General features: G+C 51.8%; 2 protein-coding genes across 2 annotated transcripts; both read right to left on the bottom strand.

Annotated features, from left to right (window-relative positions):
• Positions 1 to 150: 150 nt before the first annotated feature.
• On the bottom strand, positions 151 to 4,611 carry LOC116955843 (neural cell adhesion molecule 1-like). The gene is made up of 3 exons (XM_076053745.1): positions 3,699 to 4,611; positions 1,464 to 1,754; positions 151 to 491 (listed from the first exon to the last, which is right to left on the bottom strand). The coding sequence occupies exons 1-3, from the start codon at positions 4,084 to 4,086 to the stop codon at positions 151 to 153; spliced, it is 1,020 nt and encodes a 339-aa protein (XP_075909860.1). The 5' UTR covers positions 4,087 to 4,611.
• Positions 4,612 to 4,637: 26 nt separating this feature from the next.
• LOC116955951 (cell adhesion molecule CEACAM1-like) lies at positions 4,638 to 16,450 on the bottom strand. The gene is made up of 7 exons (XM_032977310.2): positions 15,590 to 16,450; positions 11,824 to 12,020; positions 10,716 to 10,866; positions 9,770 to 10,057; positions 8,582 to 8,869; positions 7,217 to 7,504; positions 4,638 to 6,328 (listed from the first exon to the last, which is right to left on the bottom strand). The coding sequence occupies exons 1-7, from the start codon at positions 15,654 to 15,656 to the stop codon at positions 5,976 to 5,978; spliced, it is 1,632 nt and encodes a 543-aa protein (XP_032833201.2). The 5' UTR covers positions 15,657 to 16,450; the 3' UTR covers positions 4,638 to 5,975.
• Positions 16,451 to 18,881: the final 2,431 nt, after the last annotated feature.

The following is an 18,881-nucleotide window of genomic DNA, read 5'->3' as shown; positions in this document are numbered from 1 at the left end:
TAGCCGAGCCAGCGCAGGGCTGGCACGGTACGGGTGGTTTTCCACTGGCACCGCACGCGAGCCGAGCCAGCATGGGGCCCTTGCAGTACGATTCGCAGACCACGAATCACGAAGCCTCCGCAGGGGCGACCGAACAGCTTAATAATCGCTTCACATTGGCACGCGAAACAAGAAAACGTTCTCCAACCCCGAGCCCAAGCGAACCTCCCAGTCCCCCGTCTCGCCTGTGACGACGATCGTCCGGTTCCGCGAGCCGACCTCGTTGGTGGCCACGCACGTGTACTCGCCCAGGAGCGAGTCCGGCCCGCCCGCGACGAGCAGCGTGGAGGTGCAGAGCGTCCCGTCGGAGGTCTCCTTCGCGAGGCCCACCGGCGTGCCGTTTCTGAACCACGAGAACTTGGGGGTCGGAGCCGCGTCGGCGGTGCAGTTCAAGTTCTCCTCGTGATTCAAGGCGGTGATGGCGACGGATTTGCCTGGGAGCAAATTCAGCCCTGGGGGGAACAAAGCAAACCACTCCATTGATACAGTGGGAAACACGTTCCGTGTCGAGAGCACCGCGCGCGCGTCTGTGTGCGCGTGTGCGGTGGGAGCGGTGGTGCAGCGATTAGCGCTACGCTGCACCACGAACCCGGCGACCCCAGTTCGATTCCCGCTCACGGCCAACACAAGTGATGGCGATGATCTGAACCGGTCATGGGGCCTCCCCTAGGTCAACTCAGCCTCAAATGAGTACCCGGTGGTCGGGTTGATAATGGCGTTGGTCGTGAACACTGGAGGCCACGTGAAGGGAAAATAATCACACCTCCGATCAGGAGCGTTGGCTACGTACGGTGCGAAAGATGTTCAACATGCGTACAGCTGCAGTCACAGAATGTAATTATATTATTATATGGTATAGCTGCAGTCACAGACAGTGTAATTCTATTCTCGCACATGATGGCAGCAGCACTATGTTAAGGAGCTCGATGCCAATGTCGAGGTCTTGCTGCTGCTGATGCTCTCACGACGAGAGAGAGAGAGGGCTTCAGCAGAGAGAGATTTCGTGTCATGTCGCTGTTCCTCCTCCGTTGAAGGAGCGCAGACCACAGCGGGTTCACTGTGTGGTCCATCGTGTGGGTTACATGGCCAATAATTGCACCACTGTAGTTGTTTTTATGTATCCATATGAGTTTGTATGGGTTTCTATTGGTATCTTGAGTTTGTTTTGGTCTCTATAGGTCTCTATGAGTTTGCTTGGGTCTCTACGAGTCTCTATGGGTCTCTATGAGTTTCTAAGGGCTTACTGTACGGTAACACATTTTTTTGGGTTGCATGGCCACAGTCGCACCACTGTGGGGGGGGCCTGCGTCCTTAATTTCCCGCTGATGACGGGGACGCGATGCAGCATCGGGGCCAAGCTGCTGGCGGTCGACGTTCCGTCGCGGCCGAGGTTTTGTGGTTGCAGCCGCCACGCCGGCGCTCACAGATGACGACGAGCGCCTGGGGGTCGCTGCTCTCCACGCTCACGGCGTTGCTGACGCGGCAGCCGTAGCTGCCCCGGTCCTCCCGGCGCACCGGTCCCATCTTCATCTCGCTGCCGCGGCCCTCGCTGGGGATGAACTCACTGCCGCCGCGGAGCCAGGAGACCCGCAGCGCCGAGCCGGCGCCACCGCCACAGCCGCCGGCGCTCTTGCAACTGCACAAGCCCCTGACGGTGTCCGTCCCTTCCACTGCTGTTGCCGGGCTCAGGGTGAACGTGGGCTTGGAGACCGCCTCTGTGTCGCACAAAAATACAAAGATCTCCCGTATAGACTGCTGGGGCCAGTGCTGTTAGTGAGCACTTACGAAGGCCCGCAGGCACACGAGCGGGTGGGGTGGCCAACAGCACGCCCGGCCGCCTTTGTCTTCCCAGTGAGGATGTTTACACACCGCACCATGGTACTCATTTGAGGCTGAGTTGACCTAGGGGAGGCGCAGGACCGGTTCAGATAATTGTCATTGGCGTTGACACACGCGCACACATGCACGCACACAAACGCAAAGTTAAAGGTCCCCGCGGTAGCTTTGAGACAAGCACAGCAAACAAGCCAAGTACTAACAACAGTAACTGGCCATCAGGCGACAAGACAAAGCTCTCCCGTCATAGCCTAACGCACCTTTTGGGACCGGTGCGGCCAGCGAGCGGCACCTGTTGAGTGGCCGGAATGCGGTGTTGGCCGGAATGCGGTGTTGGCCGGATTGCGCTATCGGCATCGCGTTGCCACGAGGTGAAGAATCCATTCGGAAAATCTTCGAATGTATCCGGTATGATGGGCTCAATGTAAAATGAATCAACACAGAATTGTGAATGGAGATAACGATGATCGTGGATTGGGCCCGGGGACTCACGTGACTGCACAGTAGGCCACAGGATTCCTATTCAGTTTAACACGTAGGAGGCTTTGGCGACCTATGTCATCCATAATCGAGGTTTTTGGGTTAGTTCGCGTATTCAGATTCTGGTGGACGCTGTACAGGTCACACAGATTTACAGCTCCATAAAAATATAGCTTTCACTGCTTAATAATTACTGTTATTATTCTAATATAAATCAACGTATAGGGATTAAGTAATGTTAATTAGCTGCTGATTGTTTAATGATAGTAAATATATTCACAGTCCAGATTTTGATAATTAAAGACGAGTTTAAGAATTTATTCAAGTAACTCGGGCGTGGGTGCACAATATGAACATTTGCACTCAATCCCATCAATACAGCGCTTGAGCAACGAGGTGCTGTGTCACGTGGGGTCGATTGGTGTGCATCTGGTCATAATTAGATACACAAATCCTCAGAAGAACACTTTAAAATGAAGAGTTGCCATTCCACATCGCTCTGGTGTCCCTCGGTGGTGGAGTCACTCGATCCTCAAGAGGAGGGCAAAACACAATGCAGACTTATCACCTCTAAACTCATCTATTAGTCTTTATTAGCTGACCGGTCCTCTCCTTACGATCATGGGAAGAGAGGGATGGGGCGAGCCGGTTATACAGGCAAGCGCAAGCCTCTGTGTGTTATGAGAAAATGGAAGCAGATATAACTGAGCTAGCTCTGAGAGCTTCTTCAAGTGACATTCCGGTCCACTCAGGACGGCCTCCAGAAATTGATATCACAGAACTACCTCCGAGATCACTTTTGCTTCCAGCAACCTCTGGTCCATACATAGCAGAGGACATCACTCGTGCGACTGTGGCCATGGAAACCCAAACTATGGACCGTACAGTAAACCCACTGGAGTCTGCACTCCTTCAACGGAGGAATATCAAAACACCATGAGCTCTCTCCCCGCTGAAGCCACCTTGTCGCAGCCAGCAGATGATCTCGACACTGGCATCGAGCTTTTGAATTCATTGTTGTCACTGCCATGACGTACAGCAGCTTTTGGATAACCGTTGAACAAAGATGGTCACCGCATCGCGCGGTGTTTTCGGATGTGCTGCAGACATTTTGAACGGTCTTCCTTCTGACATTCAGAAGCACACTGGAGCTATGCCACTTTTAAATCGAGATTGAAAAACGAATTTCTTTAAAACTGCTTTAAGTGTTGTCCTTCCCTCTGTACCTCCGATTATCACGGTTGGGTAAGTATTACGCAAAATACGTTTAACATACACACGTACATACAAGAGTAGAACGGGATGTGCAGTGGTGTGGCGACTAGAAGGGGCCTCCTCCTCACCGTGCACGTCGAGCACCGTGGGTTGACTGGCCGCGCTGTAGAATGCGTTGGACGCGTGGCACGTGATCGTGACGTTGTCACCCGTGGTGACCGGCGCCAGGGTGAGCCTCGTCTGGTCCCGCGAGAGCGACGAGCGTGAGGAATCAGAGGAGTCCAGGACCTTGCCGCTCCTCAGCCACGCGTACGCCACTCCCCTCGTGGCGTTGACGGCGCATGCGAGGGTCACGTTGTCGCTGTCGGCCTTGAGGGGCCCCAGCCAGCTGACGTTCACCGACACCTCGAGCGGGCCTCCGTGCAGGGGAAGGGGGGAGGGGCAGGACAAGTTAGAGTGAGAATGACCCCATGGCGTCCCATCAAGTGATGATGCCAGCGCCTGACAAGGTGACATGGCTCTATTATATGACGACTGAACGCGTCTGAATTATCCGGCGACGCTGCCGACTCCCGCACATCCGATTAGCATGGTTGGCTACGTATGGTGTGAGAGTTCAACGTATATACGTACATATATACAGCAGTTATGTACGGTGTGAAAGAAGTTCGACATAGATATAGGAGTACAACGGGATGTGCAGTGGTGTGGCGACTAGAAGGGGCCTCCTCCTCACCGTGCACGTCAAGCACCGTGGGTTGACTGGCCGCGCTGTAGAATGCGTTGGACGCGTGGCACGTGATCGTGACGTTGTCACCCGTGGTGACCGGTGCCAGGGTGAGCCTCGTCTGGTCCCGCGAGAGCGACGAGCGCGAGGAGTCCCAGGAGTCCAGGACCTTGCCGCTCCTCAGCCACGCGTACGCCACTCCCCTCGTGGCGTTGGCGACGCACGCGAGGGTCACGTTGTCGCTGTCGGCCTTGAGGGGCCCCGGCCAGCTGACGTTCACCGACACCTCGAGGGGGCCTCCGTGCAGGCGAAAGGGGCGGGGGGGGGGGCGAGACGTGGCTCTATTATGTAGAGCAGGGGTGGGGAACGTCCGGCCCGTGGGCCGTACAAGGCCCGCGAAATCATTTGGTGTGGCCCTGCCAAGGCAACCGCAGGCCGGGACTCGAAATTCAATAAACCTAGGAGCAAACCTGGAGAAGCAGTTGCGAGTAGCAACATCATCAATACCAGCTAACATCATCACATGCCTCACCAAGGAGAAGCAGTTTCAGCCCATCACATTAGGGGTGAGTTAATTCAATGTTTGACCAAATATAACAGGCTAATTTTTAAGTTGATAATTTTGTATGGCCCGCGAATGATGTTATAAGTATCCAAATGAACTGACGCCGCCACCGGTACTCCCGCACCTCCGATCAGCACGGTTGGCTACATACGGTGTGAGAGAAGTGCAACGTCCATGCGTACAGCTGCATTGCCAGTGGTGCACAAGCACAATGAATATTGTTTTCTAGTAAAAACTAGTTTCTCTATGCGCACACTTTTATTTTTACTCAAAAGTAGAAAATACGTTATTTTGACCACCAGAATAAATCAATTGTTACGTGCTGAATGAAATGAAAATGGGTAGCTTGCCTGAAGCAAATTCAACATATCGAAAGAAAACCACCCACTTTTATTCAGCACATCAAATTTGACTAATTCTGGGGTCAAAATTATGTACTTTGTACTTTTGAGTGCAAATAAAAGTGTGTGCATTGAAAAACAATTTTCACGCAATTTTTTTACCGTGAAAACTATTACAACTTTTTAACTACTATTTTATTTTACGAGGTAAGGCCTACTAGATCTATATAGCTGTTTTTTCCGAAGTGACCTGGCCACAAATGATAGCCGAATAAAGTGTTTTATCATGGGAAATTTATAGCTGCCAAATACTCTAAGCACATGTTTCTAGATGTAGAGGGAAAAACCGGAGTTACCCAGAGAGCAATGTACGCAGCCATGGGGAGACCTTACAAACTCCAAATATACAGGCGTGTGGGTCAGCATCAAACCCACGACTTCCTGTATACCAAGCGAGGTAGCTAACATCTCGTCACCGCCACCCGGCTATCATGGGCTGCTGCTGATGATATTTGTGATGAATGATTTGGCACCAAAAGTTTACGAAGGTGGCATTGGCATTGGACTCACCGTAGACGGTCAAGGTGATGCTGCTAATGATTACTGGAGCGATGCCTTTTTGAAATCGAAAAACTAATTTCTTTAAACTGCTTTTCGTGTTTAGTGCTGTCCTTCTCGCTCCTCCGAGTAGCAAGGTTGGCGACGTATGATGCGAAAGAAGTGCATCATACACACGTACATAAAACATGACTACGTATGGTGTGAAATAAGTTCAACGTACACACAAGAGTAGAATGGGACGGCCAGCGATTTGGCAACTGGAAGAGGGCTCCTCACCGTGCACGTCAAGCAGCGTGGGTTGACTGGCCGCGCTGTAGAATGCGTTGGTCGCGTGGCACGTGATCGTGACGTTGTCACCCGTGGCGACCGGCGCCAGGGTGAGCCTCGTCTGGTCCCGCGAGAGCGACGAGCGCGAGGAGTCCCAGGAGTCCAGGACCTTGCCGCTCCTCAGCCACGCGTACGCCACTCCCCTCGTGGCGTTGGCGACGCACGCGAGGGTCACGTTGTCGCTGTCGGCCTTGAGGGGCCCCGGCCAGCTGACGTTCACCGACACCTCGAGGGGGCCTCCGTGCGGGCGAAAGGGGGGAGGGCAGGACAAGTTCAAAAGGATGACCCCTTGGCGCCCCGTCAAGTGATGCCAGCACCTTACAACGCGACGTGGCTTTACTAAATAGCGACAGAACACATCCTCATTACCTGGCGATGCCGCCGGTACTCCCGCACCACCGATTAGCACGGTTGGCTACGTACGATGCCAGAGAAGTTCAGCTGCGTTGGCAGTTTGCACAAGCACAATGAACAAACAGGGAACTCAACACATTTGTCAACAACACTAGTCTTAAAAGGAAAGATAATATAACAAGTGACGTTCCTGAATACCTTTTCCATCTTGATATTTTATTCTCCTGAACTTCGGAACGTCCTTTTAAGTTCAAAGAGTTGGCCCCTGGTAGTTTCTGCGGCACTAAAGCCAGGCTGCTGCCTGCTGCTGCACCTATTTGATTTTATGCTTCTATCAGCTAAATACACAGGGAAGTTCAACCTCTGTAGGCCCCACCGCAATCTTCTTTATGCCACACCCCCTCTCTGATGAGGCCCTGCTCATTCCTCTTTCGGCTCTGCTCCTTTCCTTTTTAGGCCCCGCCCATATTTAGGCTCCGCCCATATTTTAGGCCCTGCCTCTTTCTGTAGAGACCCTTCCTCCGGGCACGGGGTGGGGCCGGCGTGGGGCGTGGTGGGGGTGTGAAAGGCGGGGGTGGTGGGGGACAGTGTGCCAGGGCTTGGTCAGGGGGAGGGGCTGGGTCAGTCCAGGTAGGGTTTGGAGAAGCTTCCAGAACCCCTCTGAGAGCAGCAATAAATAACAACAGATTTGTGATCGCGTTACAAACAACAACGTGAGAATTCGCGACCGATAATGGCTTAAACGGCGAGGCGCCCACGCAGCCTCCGTACCGTGCACGTCAATCTCCGCGGCTGGGCTCCGCGCGCTGAAGAATGGGTTGGAGGCGCTGCAGGTGACCGAGTGGTCGTCTCCCGGCAGCACGGGAGTGATGGTGAGGAGGCGGCCGTCCTCCGACAGCGAGTAGCCCAGCGGGTTCCAGCCGCTCAGCGCCACTCCGTTCCTCTGCCACGCGAATCTCACGCCGTCCGTGGAATTGGCCTCGCACGCGAGGCTCACGTTGTCGCTGTTGGCTTTGAGAGGCCCCGGTTTGCTGACGTTCACCGACACCGCGAGAGGGCCTTGCGTTGGGGAGCGGCAGGACGAGTAGATCACAAATTACGACGTTATTTGCGGTGCTGCCGCAGCATTAGCAGTGGCACACAAGCGCAGTGAACAAATACCACTCGGCACGGTTCCCTGTCAATCACAACACCGCACGCGTGTGTGTACCTTCCCTGACTCGAAATTTGTGGACACGAGCTTTATAGCTCATCGGAATCCTCTGGTAGAAATAAATATTCTGATTCTGATGTGTGTGGCCTTGAAAGGAAAAATATAAAATAGACGATGGTTTGGGCAATGGTCCTTTTTTGTTATTTGTGCGTGTGTACCGCTGTCGATGCAGCATCACCAATTGACGAGTTTTTTTTATACAAGTGAGAGGAACCCGGAGCACCCGGACAATACCGACGAGTGCGAGGGGGCAACACTCTATCCCATACAGAAGCAACAGATGGAGTCCACATTTTTGCTATACCATGGGGTACTGCTCGTCATCGACGGCCGTGAGAAGGCAGTTGGGACAAATAGAGATGAGTCCACACGTTTCTGTACTGCCTTCTGGCGAGCCAGGGAGTTGGCACCTCCTCAACCCCCACGCGAAGGGAGTTTCACAGCAACATCTGTGCGGTGATCTACCAACCCTCACTGCTGCTGCCTCCACAGTACATTTGGGGTACAGCAGCCACGTGCGCTGTAGCCGCCACCCGGCTATCACGGGCTGCTGGTGAAGATGATTGTGGTGACGAATGATTTGGGCACCAAAATTATACGAAGGTGACATTGGCGTTGGACTCACCTCAGATGGCCAAGGTCATGCTGGTCATGGTTACTGCAGCTATGCCACTTTTAAATCGAGATCGAAAAAATAATTTAATTAAAACTGCTTTTCGTGTTTAGTGTTGTGATTCCCCCACACCTCCGATTAGCACCGTTGGCTACGTACGATACGAAAGAAGTTCCAACATACATACACACATACAACATACATACAACATGGCTAGTATGGCGGGAAAGAAGTTCAACACGTACACGTACACACAAGAGTAGAACGGGATGTGCAGTGGTGTGGCGACTAGAAGGGGCCTCCTCCTCACCGTGCACGTCAAGCAGCGTGGGTTGACTGGCCGCGCTGTAGAATGCGTTGGACGCGTGGCACGTGATCGTGACGTTGTCACCCGTGGCGACCGGCGCCAGGGTGAGCCTCGTCTGGTCCCGCGAGAGCGACGAGCGCGAGGAATCCCAGGAGTCCAGGACCTTGCCGCTCCTCAGCCACGCGTACGCCACTCCCCTCGTGGCGTTGACGGCGCACGCAAGGGTCACGTTGTCGCTGTCGGCCTTGAGGGGCCCCGGCCAGCTGACGTTCACCGACACCTCGAGGGGGCCTCCGTGCGGGCGAAAGGGGTGGGGGGGGGGCAAGACAAGTTCAAGGGAATGACCCAGTGGTGCCCCCCCAAGTGACGATGCCAGCACCTTACAACACGACGTGGCTCTATTGCATATAGCGACTGAACGCATCCGCACGGTTGGCTACGTACGGTGCCAGAGAAGTTCAACGTACATACGGACAGCTGCGTTGGCAGTGGTGCACAAGCAAATTGAACACACAAGAAACAACACAACAACACGTTTGTCAACAACACTATGTGGTGTTAAAAGCAAAGAATATAACTGGTGACGTTTCTGAAGACGTTTTCCCTCTTTGGATGTTATTCTCCTGCGCTTCGAAACGTCTTTTAAAGTTCAACAAGTTGGCCCCTGGCAGCTTGTGCGGCACAAAAGTCAGACTGCTGCCTGTTGCTGCTGCACCGATTTGACATGATGCTAATATCGGCTAAATCAACAGGGAAGTTCAACCTATACAGGCCCCACCACAATCTTTATGCCACTTTCTGATGAGGCTCTGCCTCTTCTTCTTTTGGCTCTGCACCTTTCCTTTTAGGAGCCACCCATTTTTATATTTTAGGCCCCGCCTCTCTCTGTATAGGCCCGTCCCCCGGACACGGACGGGACCAGTGTGACTCGTGGTAGCGGTGTGAAATTGGAGGCTGGGTAAGTAGTGGTAGGGGCTGGGTAAGTAGGGGTAGGGGCTGGCTCAGTAGGGGTAGGAGCTGGATCACTAGGAGTAGCGGCTGGGTCGGTAGGGGTAGGGTTTGGGGCAGCTTCCAGAATCCCTCTGAGAGCAGCAATAGAGAACATCAGATTCGTGCGCGTTGTCCCAAACGCAGCGTGAGAATTCGCGACCGATAATGGCAAACGGCGAGGCTCCCACGCAGCCTCCGTACCGTGCACGTCAATCTCCGCGGCTGGGCTCCGCGCCCTGAAGAATGGGTTGGAGGCGCTGCAGGTGACCGAGTGGTCATCTCCCGGCAGCACGGGAGCGATGGTGAGGAGGCGGCCGTCCTCCGACAGCGAGTAGCCCAGCAGGTCCCTCTGGGTCAGATCCACTCCATTCCTCTGCCACGCGAATTTAACGCCATCCGTGGAATTGGCCTCGCACGCGAGGCTCACGTTGTCGCTGTTGGCTTTGAGAGGCCCCGGTTTGCTGCCGTTCACCGACGCCGCGAGAGGGCCTTGCGAGAGGGAGCGGCAGGACGAGTAGATCGCAAATCACGACGTTATTTTCAGTGCTGCTGCATTGGCAGTGGTGCTCAAGCATAGTGAACAAACCCACTCGGCAGGGTTCCGTGTCATTGACAACAACGCATGCGTGTGTGTACCCGCCCGGACTGGAAATATGTGGAAAAAATATTTATAGCTCATCAGATTCTTCTAGTAGAAATAAATATTCTGAATTCTGATGTGTGTGGCCTTGAACAAATAGACGATGTTTTGGGCAATGGACCTTTTTTGTTATTTGCGCTTGTGTAACACTGTCGCAGCATAACCAAATAAGATATTTTCACTATTGACATGTTTTCAGTCAACGAGTGTTTTATACAAGTGGGAGGAACCCGGAGCACCTGTACTAAACCCATGCGTGCGAGGGGGCAACACTCTATCCCATGCAGACGGAACAGGTGGAGTCCACGTGGGGTGCTGCTCCTCATCGACGCCAAACCCTCGCTGCTGCTGCTGCTGTTGCCTCCACAGCGCTGTTGGGGTACAGCAGCCACGTGCGCTACAGCCACCACCGCCACCCGACTATCACGGGCTGCTGCTGCTGAAGATTTTGGTGAAGAACGATTCGGCACCAAAAGTATACGAAGGTGACATTGGCATTGGACTCACCGTAGACGGTCAAGTTGATGTTGGTATTGGTTACTTTAATTCCCCTCTTCACAGCCACGTTGAACGCCCCACTGTCGCTCTCCTGCAGGGCCCTGATTTGCAGCGATCCATTAGCAAAGGGTTTTGCGCGGCCTCCAAACATCTGGGACAGCTGCAACGTGAGCAGAGAAACAATGATCAGAATATGTATTTGTACTGGAGGAATCTGATTAATACGGCGCACGAATGGCTAACTCGGATCGATGTACAACGATAAAAGGCCATCGCAACAGACGCATTGGTGCAGGCTGGTTAGTGATGCTGTTAAAGACAAAGATCCCCGCGATAACCTTAGTAGATTGTTGGGGCAAGTGCTTTTAGCGAGCACATATGAAGGCTGGCACACGAGGGGGCGGGTGGTCAGCACCACACCTGACCGCCTTTGTCTCACCAGTGGCAATGTGTAAACATTGCTACTGGTAAAGATAATCGTCGTCGGTGTTGGCCTTGAGTGGGAATCGTATTTGGGTTGCCGAATTCGTAGCGCAGCGCGCTAACCGTTGCACTACCGCAGTGCTGTACACACACAGAAGCCTGCAGGCATTGCCCGTACAAAAGCTCTCAAGCTTGTCCAGATCACCAGACCAAAAAGAACTGCAGAAAAAATATCAAACCGGCTCAAACTGGTATAAATGCAAAACCTTCCTGAACAAGAGCAATTGTGTACTCTTTGGTTCTATTGGGTAAAGTCACGTAGGTAAAAAATAAAATAACAAAAATCACGACATTTCGGCCACAACACAAGCGGCCTTCATCAGGTGAAGGGACGAGACTGTCTGGAGACAGCGCTGTCCTCCAGACAGTCTCGTCCCTTCACCTGATGAAGGCCGCTTGTGTTGTGGCCGAAACGTCGTGATTTTTGTTATTTTATTTTTTACCTACGTGACTTTACCCAATAGAACCAAAGAGTATGGATCCTAGCAGTCACGAAAGCTTTAAATCTAGAAGAGCAATTGTGCTCACACTGGCTTTCCTGGATAATTGAGTAACTTTCTATTATCGTATTGACGATGTTGCTGCATGGTTTGCCATTAGCCACCCACCTGGCAGATTAAAGTGCAGTACTCACCGTAGCATAATCCGGCCTTTTGGGATCCCAGCTCGCGATGATCGTGTACGCGTTTGGCGGGGACAGACACTGCCACTCGAACTCCGTCACGCCGGCCAGATCCTCGTCCTTGGTGCCCGCCTGCAGCAGCGCGTCGCTACCCACGCCCTGTCGGACCCATTCCAACCCCGTCGCTCTGCTGCCATCCGCGGCAGCTGCTAGAGCAGGGGGAGGGGGGCAGGAGAAAAGGAGAGCGATCTTTCAAGAGCCGCAATGCTCTGCGGTGAATTACGAGACGGTGGTGGTCCTAATAAATAATGTCACGGAGCAGTCCTTCATGTGGAGCCGCAGATTGCCGACCCCTGACAATGGTAAACTGAACTCCCATGGTGAACTCGACTCCCATCATAAACTGGACTCCCACGGTGAACTGAACTCCCATGGTAAACTGAACTCCCACGGTAAACTGGACTCCCATGGTAAACTCGACTCCCATGTTGAACTAGACTCCCATGGTGAATTAGACTCCCATGGTGAACTAGACTGCCATGGTGAACTGGACTCCCATGGTGAACTGGACTCCCATGGTGAACTAGACTCCCATGGTGAACTAGACTCCCATGATGAACTGGACTCCCATGGTGAACTGGACTCCCATGGTAAACTGGACTCCCATGGTAAACTGGACTCCCATGGTGAACTAGACTCCCATGGTAAACTGGACTCCCATGGTAAACTGGACTCCCATGGTGAACTGGACTCCCGTGGTGAACTGGACTCCCATGGTAAACTGGACTCCCATGGTAAACTGGACTCCCATGGTGAACTGGACTCCCATGGCGAACTGAACTCCCATGGTGAACGTCGTAGCGGCAGCCGCATCACCGCGTGATTCGTCTATAGACATAGATCCCCCGTGTAGCCCCTTGTAGACTGTTGGGGCAAGTGCTCCTCGTCACCCGTGGCTCGGGGTCACCTAGAGATGTTGGTGTGCAGACATGCGCTCAGGAGGTTTGGCCACCTATCGATACACCGATCGCGTTCTAGACATAACAGTATCGGTCCATCGTATTGAAATACAGCCCTCTACAGCATACACAACTTAATATCACAGCTTACGACGAAGTGGTGGCGCGTGTGCCTCACAGCAGGAAGTTATCCTGTGTTCGAAGTGTGGAGTTTGTATGATCTCTCCCTGTTCTTTATCACGTGTGAGTGAGTGAGTGGAGTTTGTATGATCTCTCCCTGTTCTTTATAATGAGTGAGTGAGTGGAGTTTGTATGATCTCTCCCTGTTCAGCAGAATGTGTGAGTGAGTGGAGTTTGTATGATCTCTCCCTGTTCTTTATAATGAGTGAGTGAGTGGAGTTTGTATGATCTCTCCCTGTTCTGCAGAATGTGTGAGTGAGTGGAGTTTGTATGATCTCTCCCTGTTCTTTATCACGTGCGAGTGAGTGAGTGGAGTTTGTATGATCTCTCCCTGTTCTTTATAATGAGTGAGTGAGTGGAGTTTGTATGATCTCTCCCTGTTCTGCAGAATGTGAGTGAGTGGAGTTTGTATGATCTCTCCCTGTTCTTTATCACGTACGAGTGAGTGGAGTTTGTATAATCTCTCCCTGTTCTTTATAATGAGTGAGTGAGTGGAGTTTGTATGATCTCTCCCTGTTCTTTATAATGAGTGAGTGGAGTTTGTATGATCTCTCGCTGTTCTTTATAATGAGTGAGTGAGTGGAGTTTGTATAATCTCTCCCTGTTCTTTATAATGAGTGAGTGAGTGGAGTTTGTATGATCTCTCCCTGTTCTTTATAATGAGTGAGTGAGTGGAGTTTGTATGATCTCTCCCTGTTCTTTATAATGAGTGAGTGGAGTTTGTATGATCTCTCGCTGTTCTTTATAATGAGTGAGTCAGTGGAGTTTGTATGATCTCTCCCTGTTCTTTATAATGAGTGAGTGAGTGGAGTTTGTATGATCTCTCCCTCTTCTGCAGAATGTGTGAGTGAGTGGAGTTTGTATGATCTCTCCCTGTTCTTTATCATTTGCGAGTGAGTGGAGTTTGTATAATCTCTCCCTGTTCTTTATAATGAGTGAGTGAGTGGAGTTTGTATGATCTCTCCCTGTTCTTTATAATGAGTGAGTGAGTGGAGTTTGTATGATCTCTCCCTGTTCTTTATAATGAGTGAGTGAAGTTTGTATGATCTCTCGCTGTTCTTTATAATGAGTGAGTGAGTGGAGTTTGTATGATCTCTCCCTGTTCTTTATAATGAGTGAGTGAGTGAGTGGAGTTTGTATGATCTCTCCCTGTTCTTTATAATGAGTGAGTGAGTGGAGTTTGTATGATCTCTCCCTGTTCTGCAGAATGTGTGAGTGAGTGGAGTTTATATGATCTCTCCCTGTTCTTTATCATGTGCGAGTGAGTGAGTGGAGTTTGTATAATCTCTCCCTGTTCTTTATAATGAGTGCATGAGTGGAGTTTGTATAATCTCTCCCTGTTCTTTATAATGAGTGAGTGAGTGGAGTTTGTATAATCTCTCCCTGTTCTGCAGAATGTGTGAGTGAGTGGAGTTTGTATGATCTCTCCCTGTTCTTTATAATGAGTGAGTGAGTGGAGTTTGTATGATCTCTCCCTGTTCTGCAGAATGTGTGAGTGAGTGGAGTTTGTATGATCTCTCCCTGTTCTGCAGTTCATTTAGTTCCATTTATTTGGTATAGCCCTGTGAGCCATTCGGCTCTTGAATCGGGTGCAACCGCAACAAACAAAAAACAAAAACACGAACAAGAAAACATCTTAAAGTGACTATGTGACTGTGCAAAACAGAAAATCCAGGAAAAAAAAACATCAAAATATTCCTGAAATAGCACCGCACACCAACGCTGGATGTGTGAGTGAGTGGAGTTTGTGCGTTCTCTCCCTGTTCTGCAGAATGTGTGGACGTCCTATTCACCTGCACTGCGTAGTGTTTCTCTGGGTTATCCGATTTCATCCCATAGCCACACAAACACAGCGTAACCGGTTTTTGGCACGAAAAAATCCCCAATGCTGACCAATTTTCCCCACAAATCACTCAATTGGGATCACACAGCAGCAGCAGCAGCATCGCCTCCCCTCCTGAATAAGACCCTTGAGACTCGGTGAGACATTCCTGGGGGCACGAGTGTAATACCGGTAGCAGCAATAACACCATGGAAAACACCCCCTAGTCCTCACTATAATGCCACCGTGTTTGAGGCTGTGTCTGTATTATAATTACTATGGCAGATTTAAATTAGTATTATTTTACAAATGCAGCATGATATTTGATGATAATCTATATTTATCTTCTTTGGTTCTTTCGGTAAAGTCACGTTTCGGCCACAACACAAGCAACACGCTTGTGTTGTGGCCGAAACGTCGTGAGAATATTATTGTGTTATTTTATTTTATCAATTTATTATTTTATTATCATTCTACGTGACTTTACCGAAAGAACCAAAGAAGATGAATCATTGCAGTCACGAAAGCTTTAAATCGAAATCTATATTTAACTTACATTTCCTTTAAATACATATTTTTTAATATTGCGATTACGATTTGCTAGCAATTTGTTTATTTCTCTTATATGTTATTGTTTAGTATCATGTTTTTGTTTTACTGTGACTTGTTGCGTTTGTTGGAAAAGCGTTGGTGTTGTTGTTTGTGTTGATGAAACACCGAGTCAAGGGCTTATTGGCTCACAGGGCAACTCAAAATGAACTGAAACGGAGGCGATCTCGTGCGAGAGGACTCGTGCAGGGCGCCGAGTTTGTCTTACCTCGCCAGGAGAGCGTCGTGAAGACGCCGAGGAGGAGGATGAGGCACGTGGCGAGGGGCGACCTCATCGCCTGCCACCACGCCGCCCCTGGCCGACTTGCGACTCGGAGCTGAGAAGATGTGAGACACGGGGAGATAAGATGTGAGACACGGGGAGAGAAGATGTGAGACACGGGGAGATAAGATGTGAGACACGGGGAGATAAGATGTGAGACACGGGGAGAGAAGATGTGAGACACGGCGAGATAAGATGTGAGACTCAGTGAGATAAGATGTGAGACACGGGGAGAGAAGATGTGAGACACGGGGAGAGAAGATGTGAGACACGGGGAGATAAGATGTGAGACACGGGGAGAGAAGATGTGAGACTCAGTGAGATAAGATGTGAGACACGGGGAGAGAAGATGTGAGACACGGGGAGAGAAGATGTGAGACACGGGGAGATAAGATGTGAGACACGGGGAGATAAGTTGTGAGACACGGGGAGATAAGATGTGAGACACGGGGAGATAAGATGTGAGACAGGGGGAGATAAGATGTGAGACACGGGGAGATAAGATGTGAGACTCAGTGAGATAAGTTGTGAGACTCAGTGAGATAAGATCTGAGACACGGGGAGATAAGATGTGAGACACGGGGAGAGAAGATGTGAGACACGGGGAGATAAGATGTGAGACACGGGGAGATAAGTTGTGAGACACGGGGAGATAAGATGTGAGACACGGGGAGATAAGTTGTGAGACACGGGGAGATAAAATGTGAGACACGGGGACAGAAGATGTGAGACACGGGGAGATAAGATGTGAGACACAGGGAGATAAGATGTGAGACACGGGGAGATAAGATGTGAGACACGGGGAGAGAAGATGTGAGACTCAGTGAGATAAGATGTGAGACACGGGGAGATAATATGTGAGACACGGGGAGAGAAGATGTGAGACACGGGGAGATAAGATGTGAGACACGGGGAGATAAGTTGTGAGACACGGGGAGATATGATGTGAGACTCCGTGAGATAAGATGTGAGACACGGGGAGAGAAGATGTGAGACACGGGGAGAGAAGATGTCAGATTGACGGACGTAAGATGCGTGCCTCGGGGAGGGCAATTGATGATCTCACGCAGAGAATGTGTGAGGAGTCGAGTGAGCAGGAGGCGGAAAGTGTGACTCTGATACTCTTCACGCATCGAGGCGGCCCACGCACAGCTCGTCACGAAGGATATGAGCAGTGTGTGAGGGTCGGTGTGTGTGTGAGTCGGGGCGTGCGTGTGTGTGTGTGTGAGCGTCGGTGTGTGTGTGAGTCGGTGTGTGTGTGTGAGAGTCGGTGTGTGTGTGAGTCGGGGCGTGCGTGTGTCTGTGTGTGAGAGTAGGTGTGTGTGTGTGAGTCGGGGCGTGCGTGTGTGTGAGAGTCGGTGTGTGTGTGAGTCGGTGTGTGTGTGTGTGTCTGTGTGTGAGAGTCGGTGTGTGTGTGAGTCGGTGTGTGTGTATGCGTTTGTCTGTGTGTGAGAGTCGGTGTGTAGTGAGTCGGTGTGTGAGTCGGTGTGTGAGAATCGGTGTGTGTGTGAGAGTCGGTGTGTGTGTGAGAGTCGGTGTGTGTGTGTGCGTGTATGTGTGAGTCGGTGTGTGAGTCGGTGTGTGAGAGTCGGTGTGTGAGGGTCGGTGTGTGTGTGTGAGAGTTGGTGTGTGTGAGTCGGTGTGTGTGTGTGAGAGTCGGTGTGTGTGTGAGAGAGTCGGTGTGTGTGTGTGTGAGAGGGTCGGTGTGTGTGTGTGAGGGTCGGTGTGTGTGTGAGAGTCGGTGTGTACAAGTCGGTGTGTGTGTGTGAGAGTCGGTGTGTGTGTGTGTGCGTGTATGTGTGAGTCGGTGTGTGAGTCGGTGTATGTGTGTGTGTGAGTCGGTGTGTGTGTGTGAGTCGGTGTGTGTGTGTGTGAGTCGGTGTGTGTGCGTGGAGCGGTGGCGCAGCGGTTAGCGAGCTGCGCTACGCACCCGGCGTCCCGAGTTCGATCACGGCTCACGGTCAATTAAAGTGGCGATTATCTGAACCGGACCTGGGCCTCCCCTCAGTCTCAAATGAGTAGCTGGTGTGGTGTGTAAACATCACCATTGGGGAGACAAAGGCGACCGGGCGTGGTGCTGGCCACCCACCCCCTCGTGTGCCGTGCCGGCCTTCATCAGCGCTCAGAATGATGTCTCTGACTTGCGCGTGTTCTCTAACGCGTACATTCCTCCCCTCTCGATGTCGTCTTATGCCTTTCGTGTGTGCCACGATGTTACTGCATGCATGTGTAATTCAAGCTGGGTAATTGTGTTCCGTCGTGTGTACTTATTTATATATATATTTGGAAGCGACATCGTCGTTCATGCAAATTCCGTCTCAATCGCCGAGGCAACCACAAAGCAGCTGGAATGCAGCAGCCAGGCGACAAGACGGCGCCTCCAATTGCCAAAGCTCTGCGGTTCTCTATATACAGGATTAACATGTCCAGCCAATTATATTTATTCATGATTGTAATTAGCAAGCGTTTATACGCGTGGGCGAAACCCCACGCGCGCGAAGGGGCAACGGGCTATCCCGTTCAGACGGAACAGGTGGGAGCCCACATTTACTGTCTCCTGCCTCCTCCTGATGAGCTACGGCTGCGGTGATCCATCAACCCTCGCTGCTGCCTCCACAGTGCTGGATTACGGCTGCCACGTGCAGCGTGGCCACCCCTGCCATGGGCGACACAGACGGGGAACGCGCCGGACAGGGCCGCCACGGCAGCGGGGAGATGGAGCAGTGGAATCCGTTGGCGTGCGGGAGCCCAACGTGGTTCTCGTTGCTTCTCCAGACCGTGAGAGGTGGCACCTCGCGGGCATCTCAGCCCCTGAACGCTCGCAGCGAGCCTTCCGCGAATCACGTGACGGCCTCCAGGCGCACCTAGCCTGGCACAAAGCGCCTTGGCGAAACCAGTGGCGCTGCGTGGTGGCAGTGGCGCTTGTTGGTGTGGTGTTCTGTGGGTCAGAGACGAGAGAGATACATCGTTGAAAGCATTGTTGATTGGTGTAACAGGTGTTATAGGCTGCGTGGTGGGAAGCAGAGAGCGGTGTAGCAAAATCGACGCTACCCGCGTCGATGCTCCGTGTTACACCAACCCGCACTTACCAGCGTGGTGAAGTATGGTCAAATGACCGCCACTTCCGGCACGGTGTGGATAGGTCCTCATCGAGCGGTGCATTGAAAACAATGGCCAGCGTGAGATGCTCTCTGTTGTTTAATTTGAAAGTCAACAAGGAAGGAGAGTCACGTGACAC

This window comes from Petromyzon marinus, chromosome 62 (assembly GCF_048934315.1).
Source record: "Petromyzon marinus isolate PM22_M1 ecotype Great Lakes invasive population chromosome 62, UKy_Petmar_22M1.pri1.0, whole genome shotgun sequence".
NCBI classification, from domain to species: Eukaryota; Metazoa; Chordata; class Hyperoartia; order Petromyzontiformes; family Petromyzontidae; genus Petromyzon; species Petromyzon marinus.
The sequence above is the reverse complement of the archived record's forward strand: the minus strand, read 5'-3'. Positions and strand labels throughout refer to the sequence as shown.

What these genes read in the sequence shown, in the direction of transcription:
- LOC116955951 (XM_032977310.2), bottom strand. Translation starts at nt 15,656, where the DNA reads ATGAGGTCGCCCCTCGCCACGTGCCTCATCCTCCTCCTCGGCGTCTTC. An exon ending in CATCAACTTGACCGTCTACG is followed by an intron (nt 10,058 to 10,715) that starts GTGAGTCCAATG and finishes CCCTCTCGCAAG; the next exon opens with GCCCTCTCGCGGCGTCGGTG. An exon ending in CGCGGAGATTGACGTGCACG is followed by an intron (nt 8,870 to 9,769) that starts GTACGGAGGCTG and finishes GCCCGCACGGAG; the next exon opens with GCCCCCTCGAGGTGTCGGTG.
- LOC116955843 (XM_076053745.1), bottom strand. Translation starts at nt 4,086, where the DNA reads ATGTCACCTTGTCAGGCGCTGGCATCATCACTTGATGGGACGCCATGG. An exon ending in CACGGTGCTCGACGTGCACG is followed by an intron (nt 1,755 to 3,698) that starts GTGAGGAGGAGG and finishes TGTGCGACACAG; the next exon opens with AGGCGGTCTCCAAGCCCACG. An exon ending in CCAGGCGCTCGTCGTCATCT is followed by an intron (nt 492 to 1,463) that starts GTGAGCGCCGGC and finishes TGTTCCCCCCAG; the next exon opens with GGCTGAATTTGCTCCCAGGC.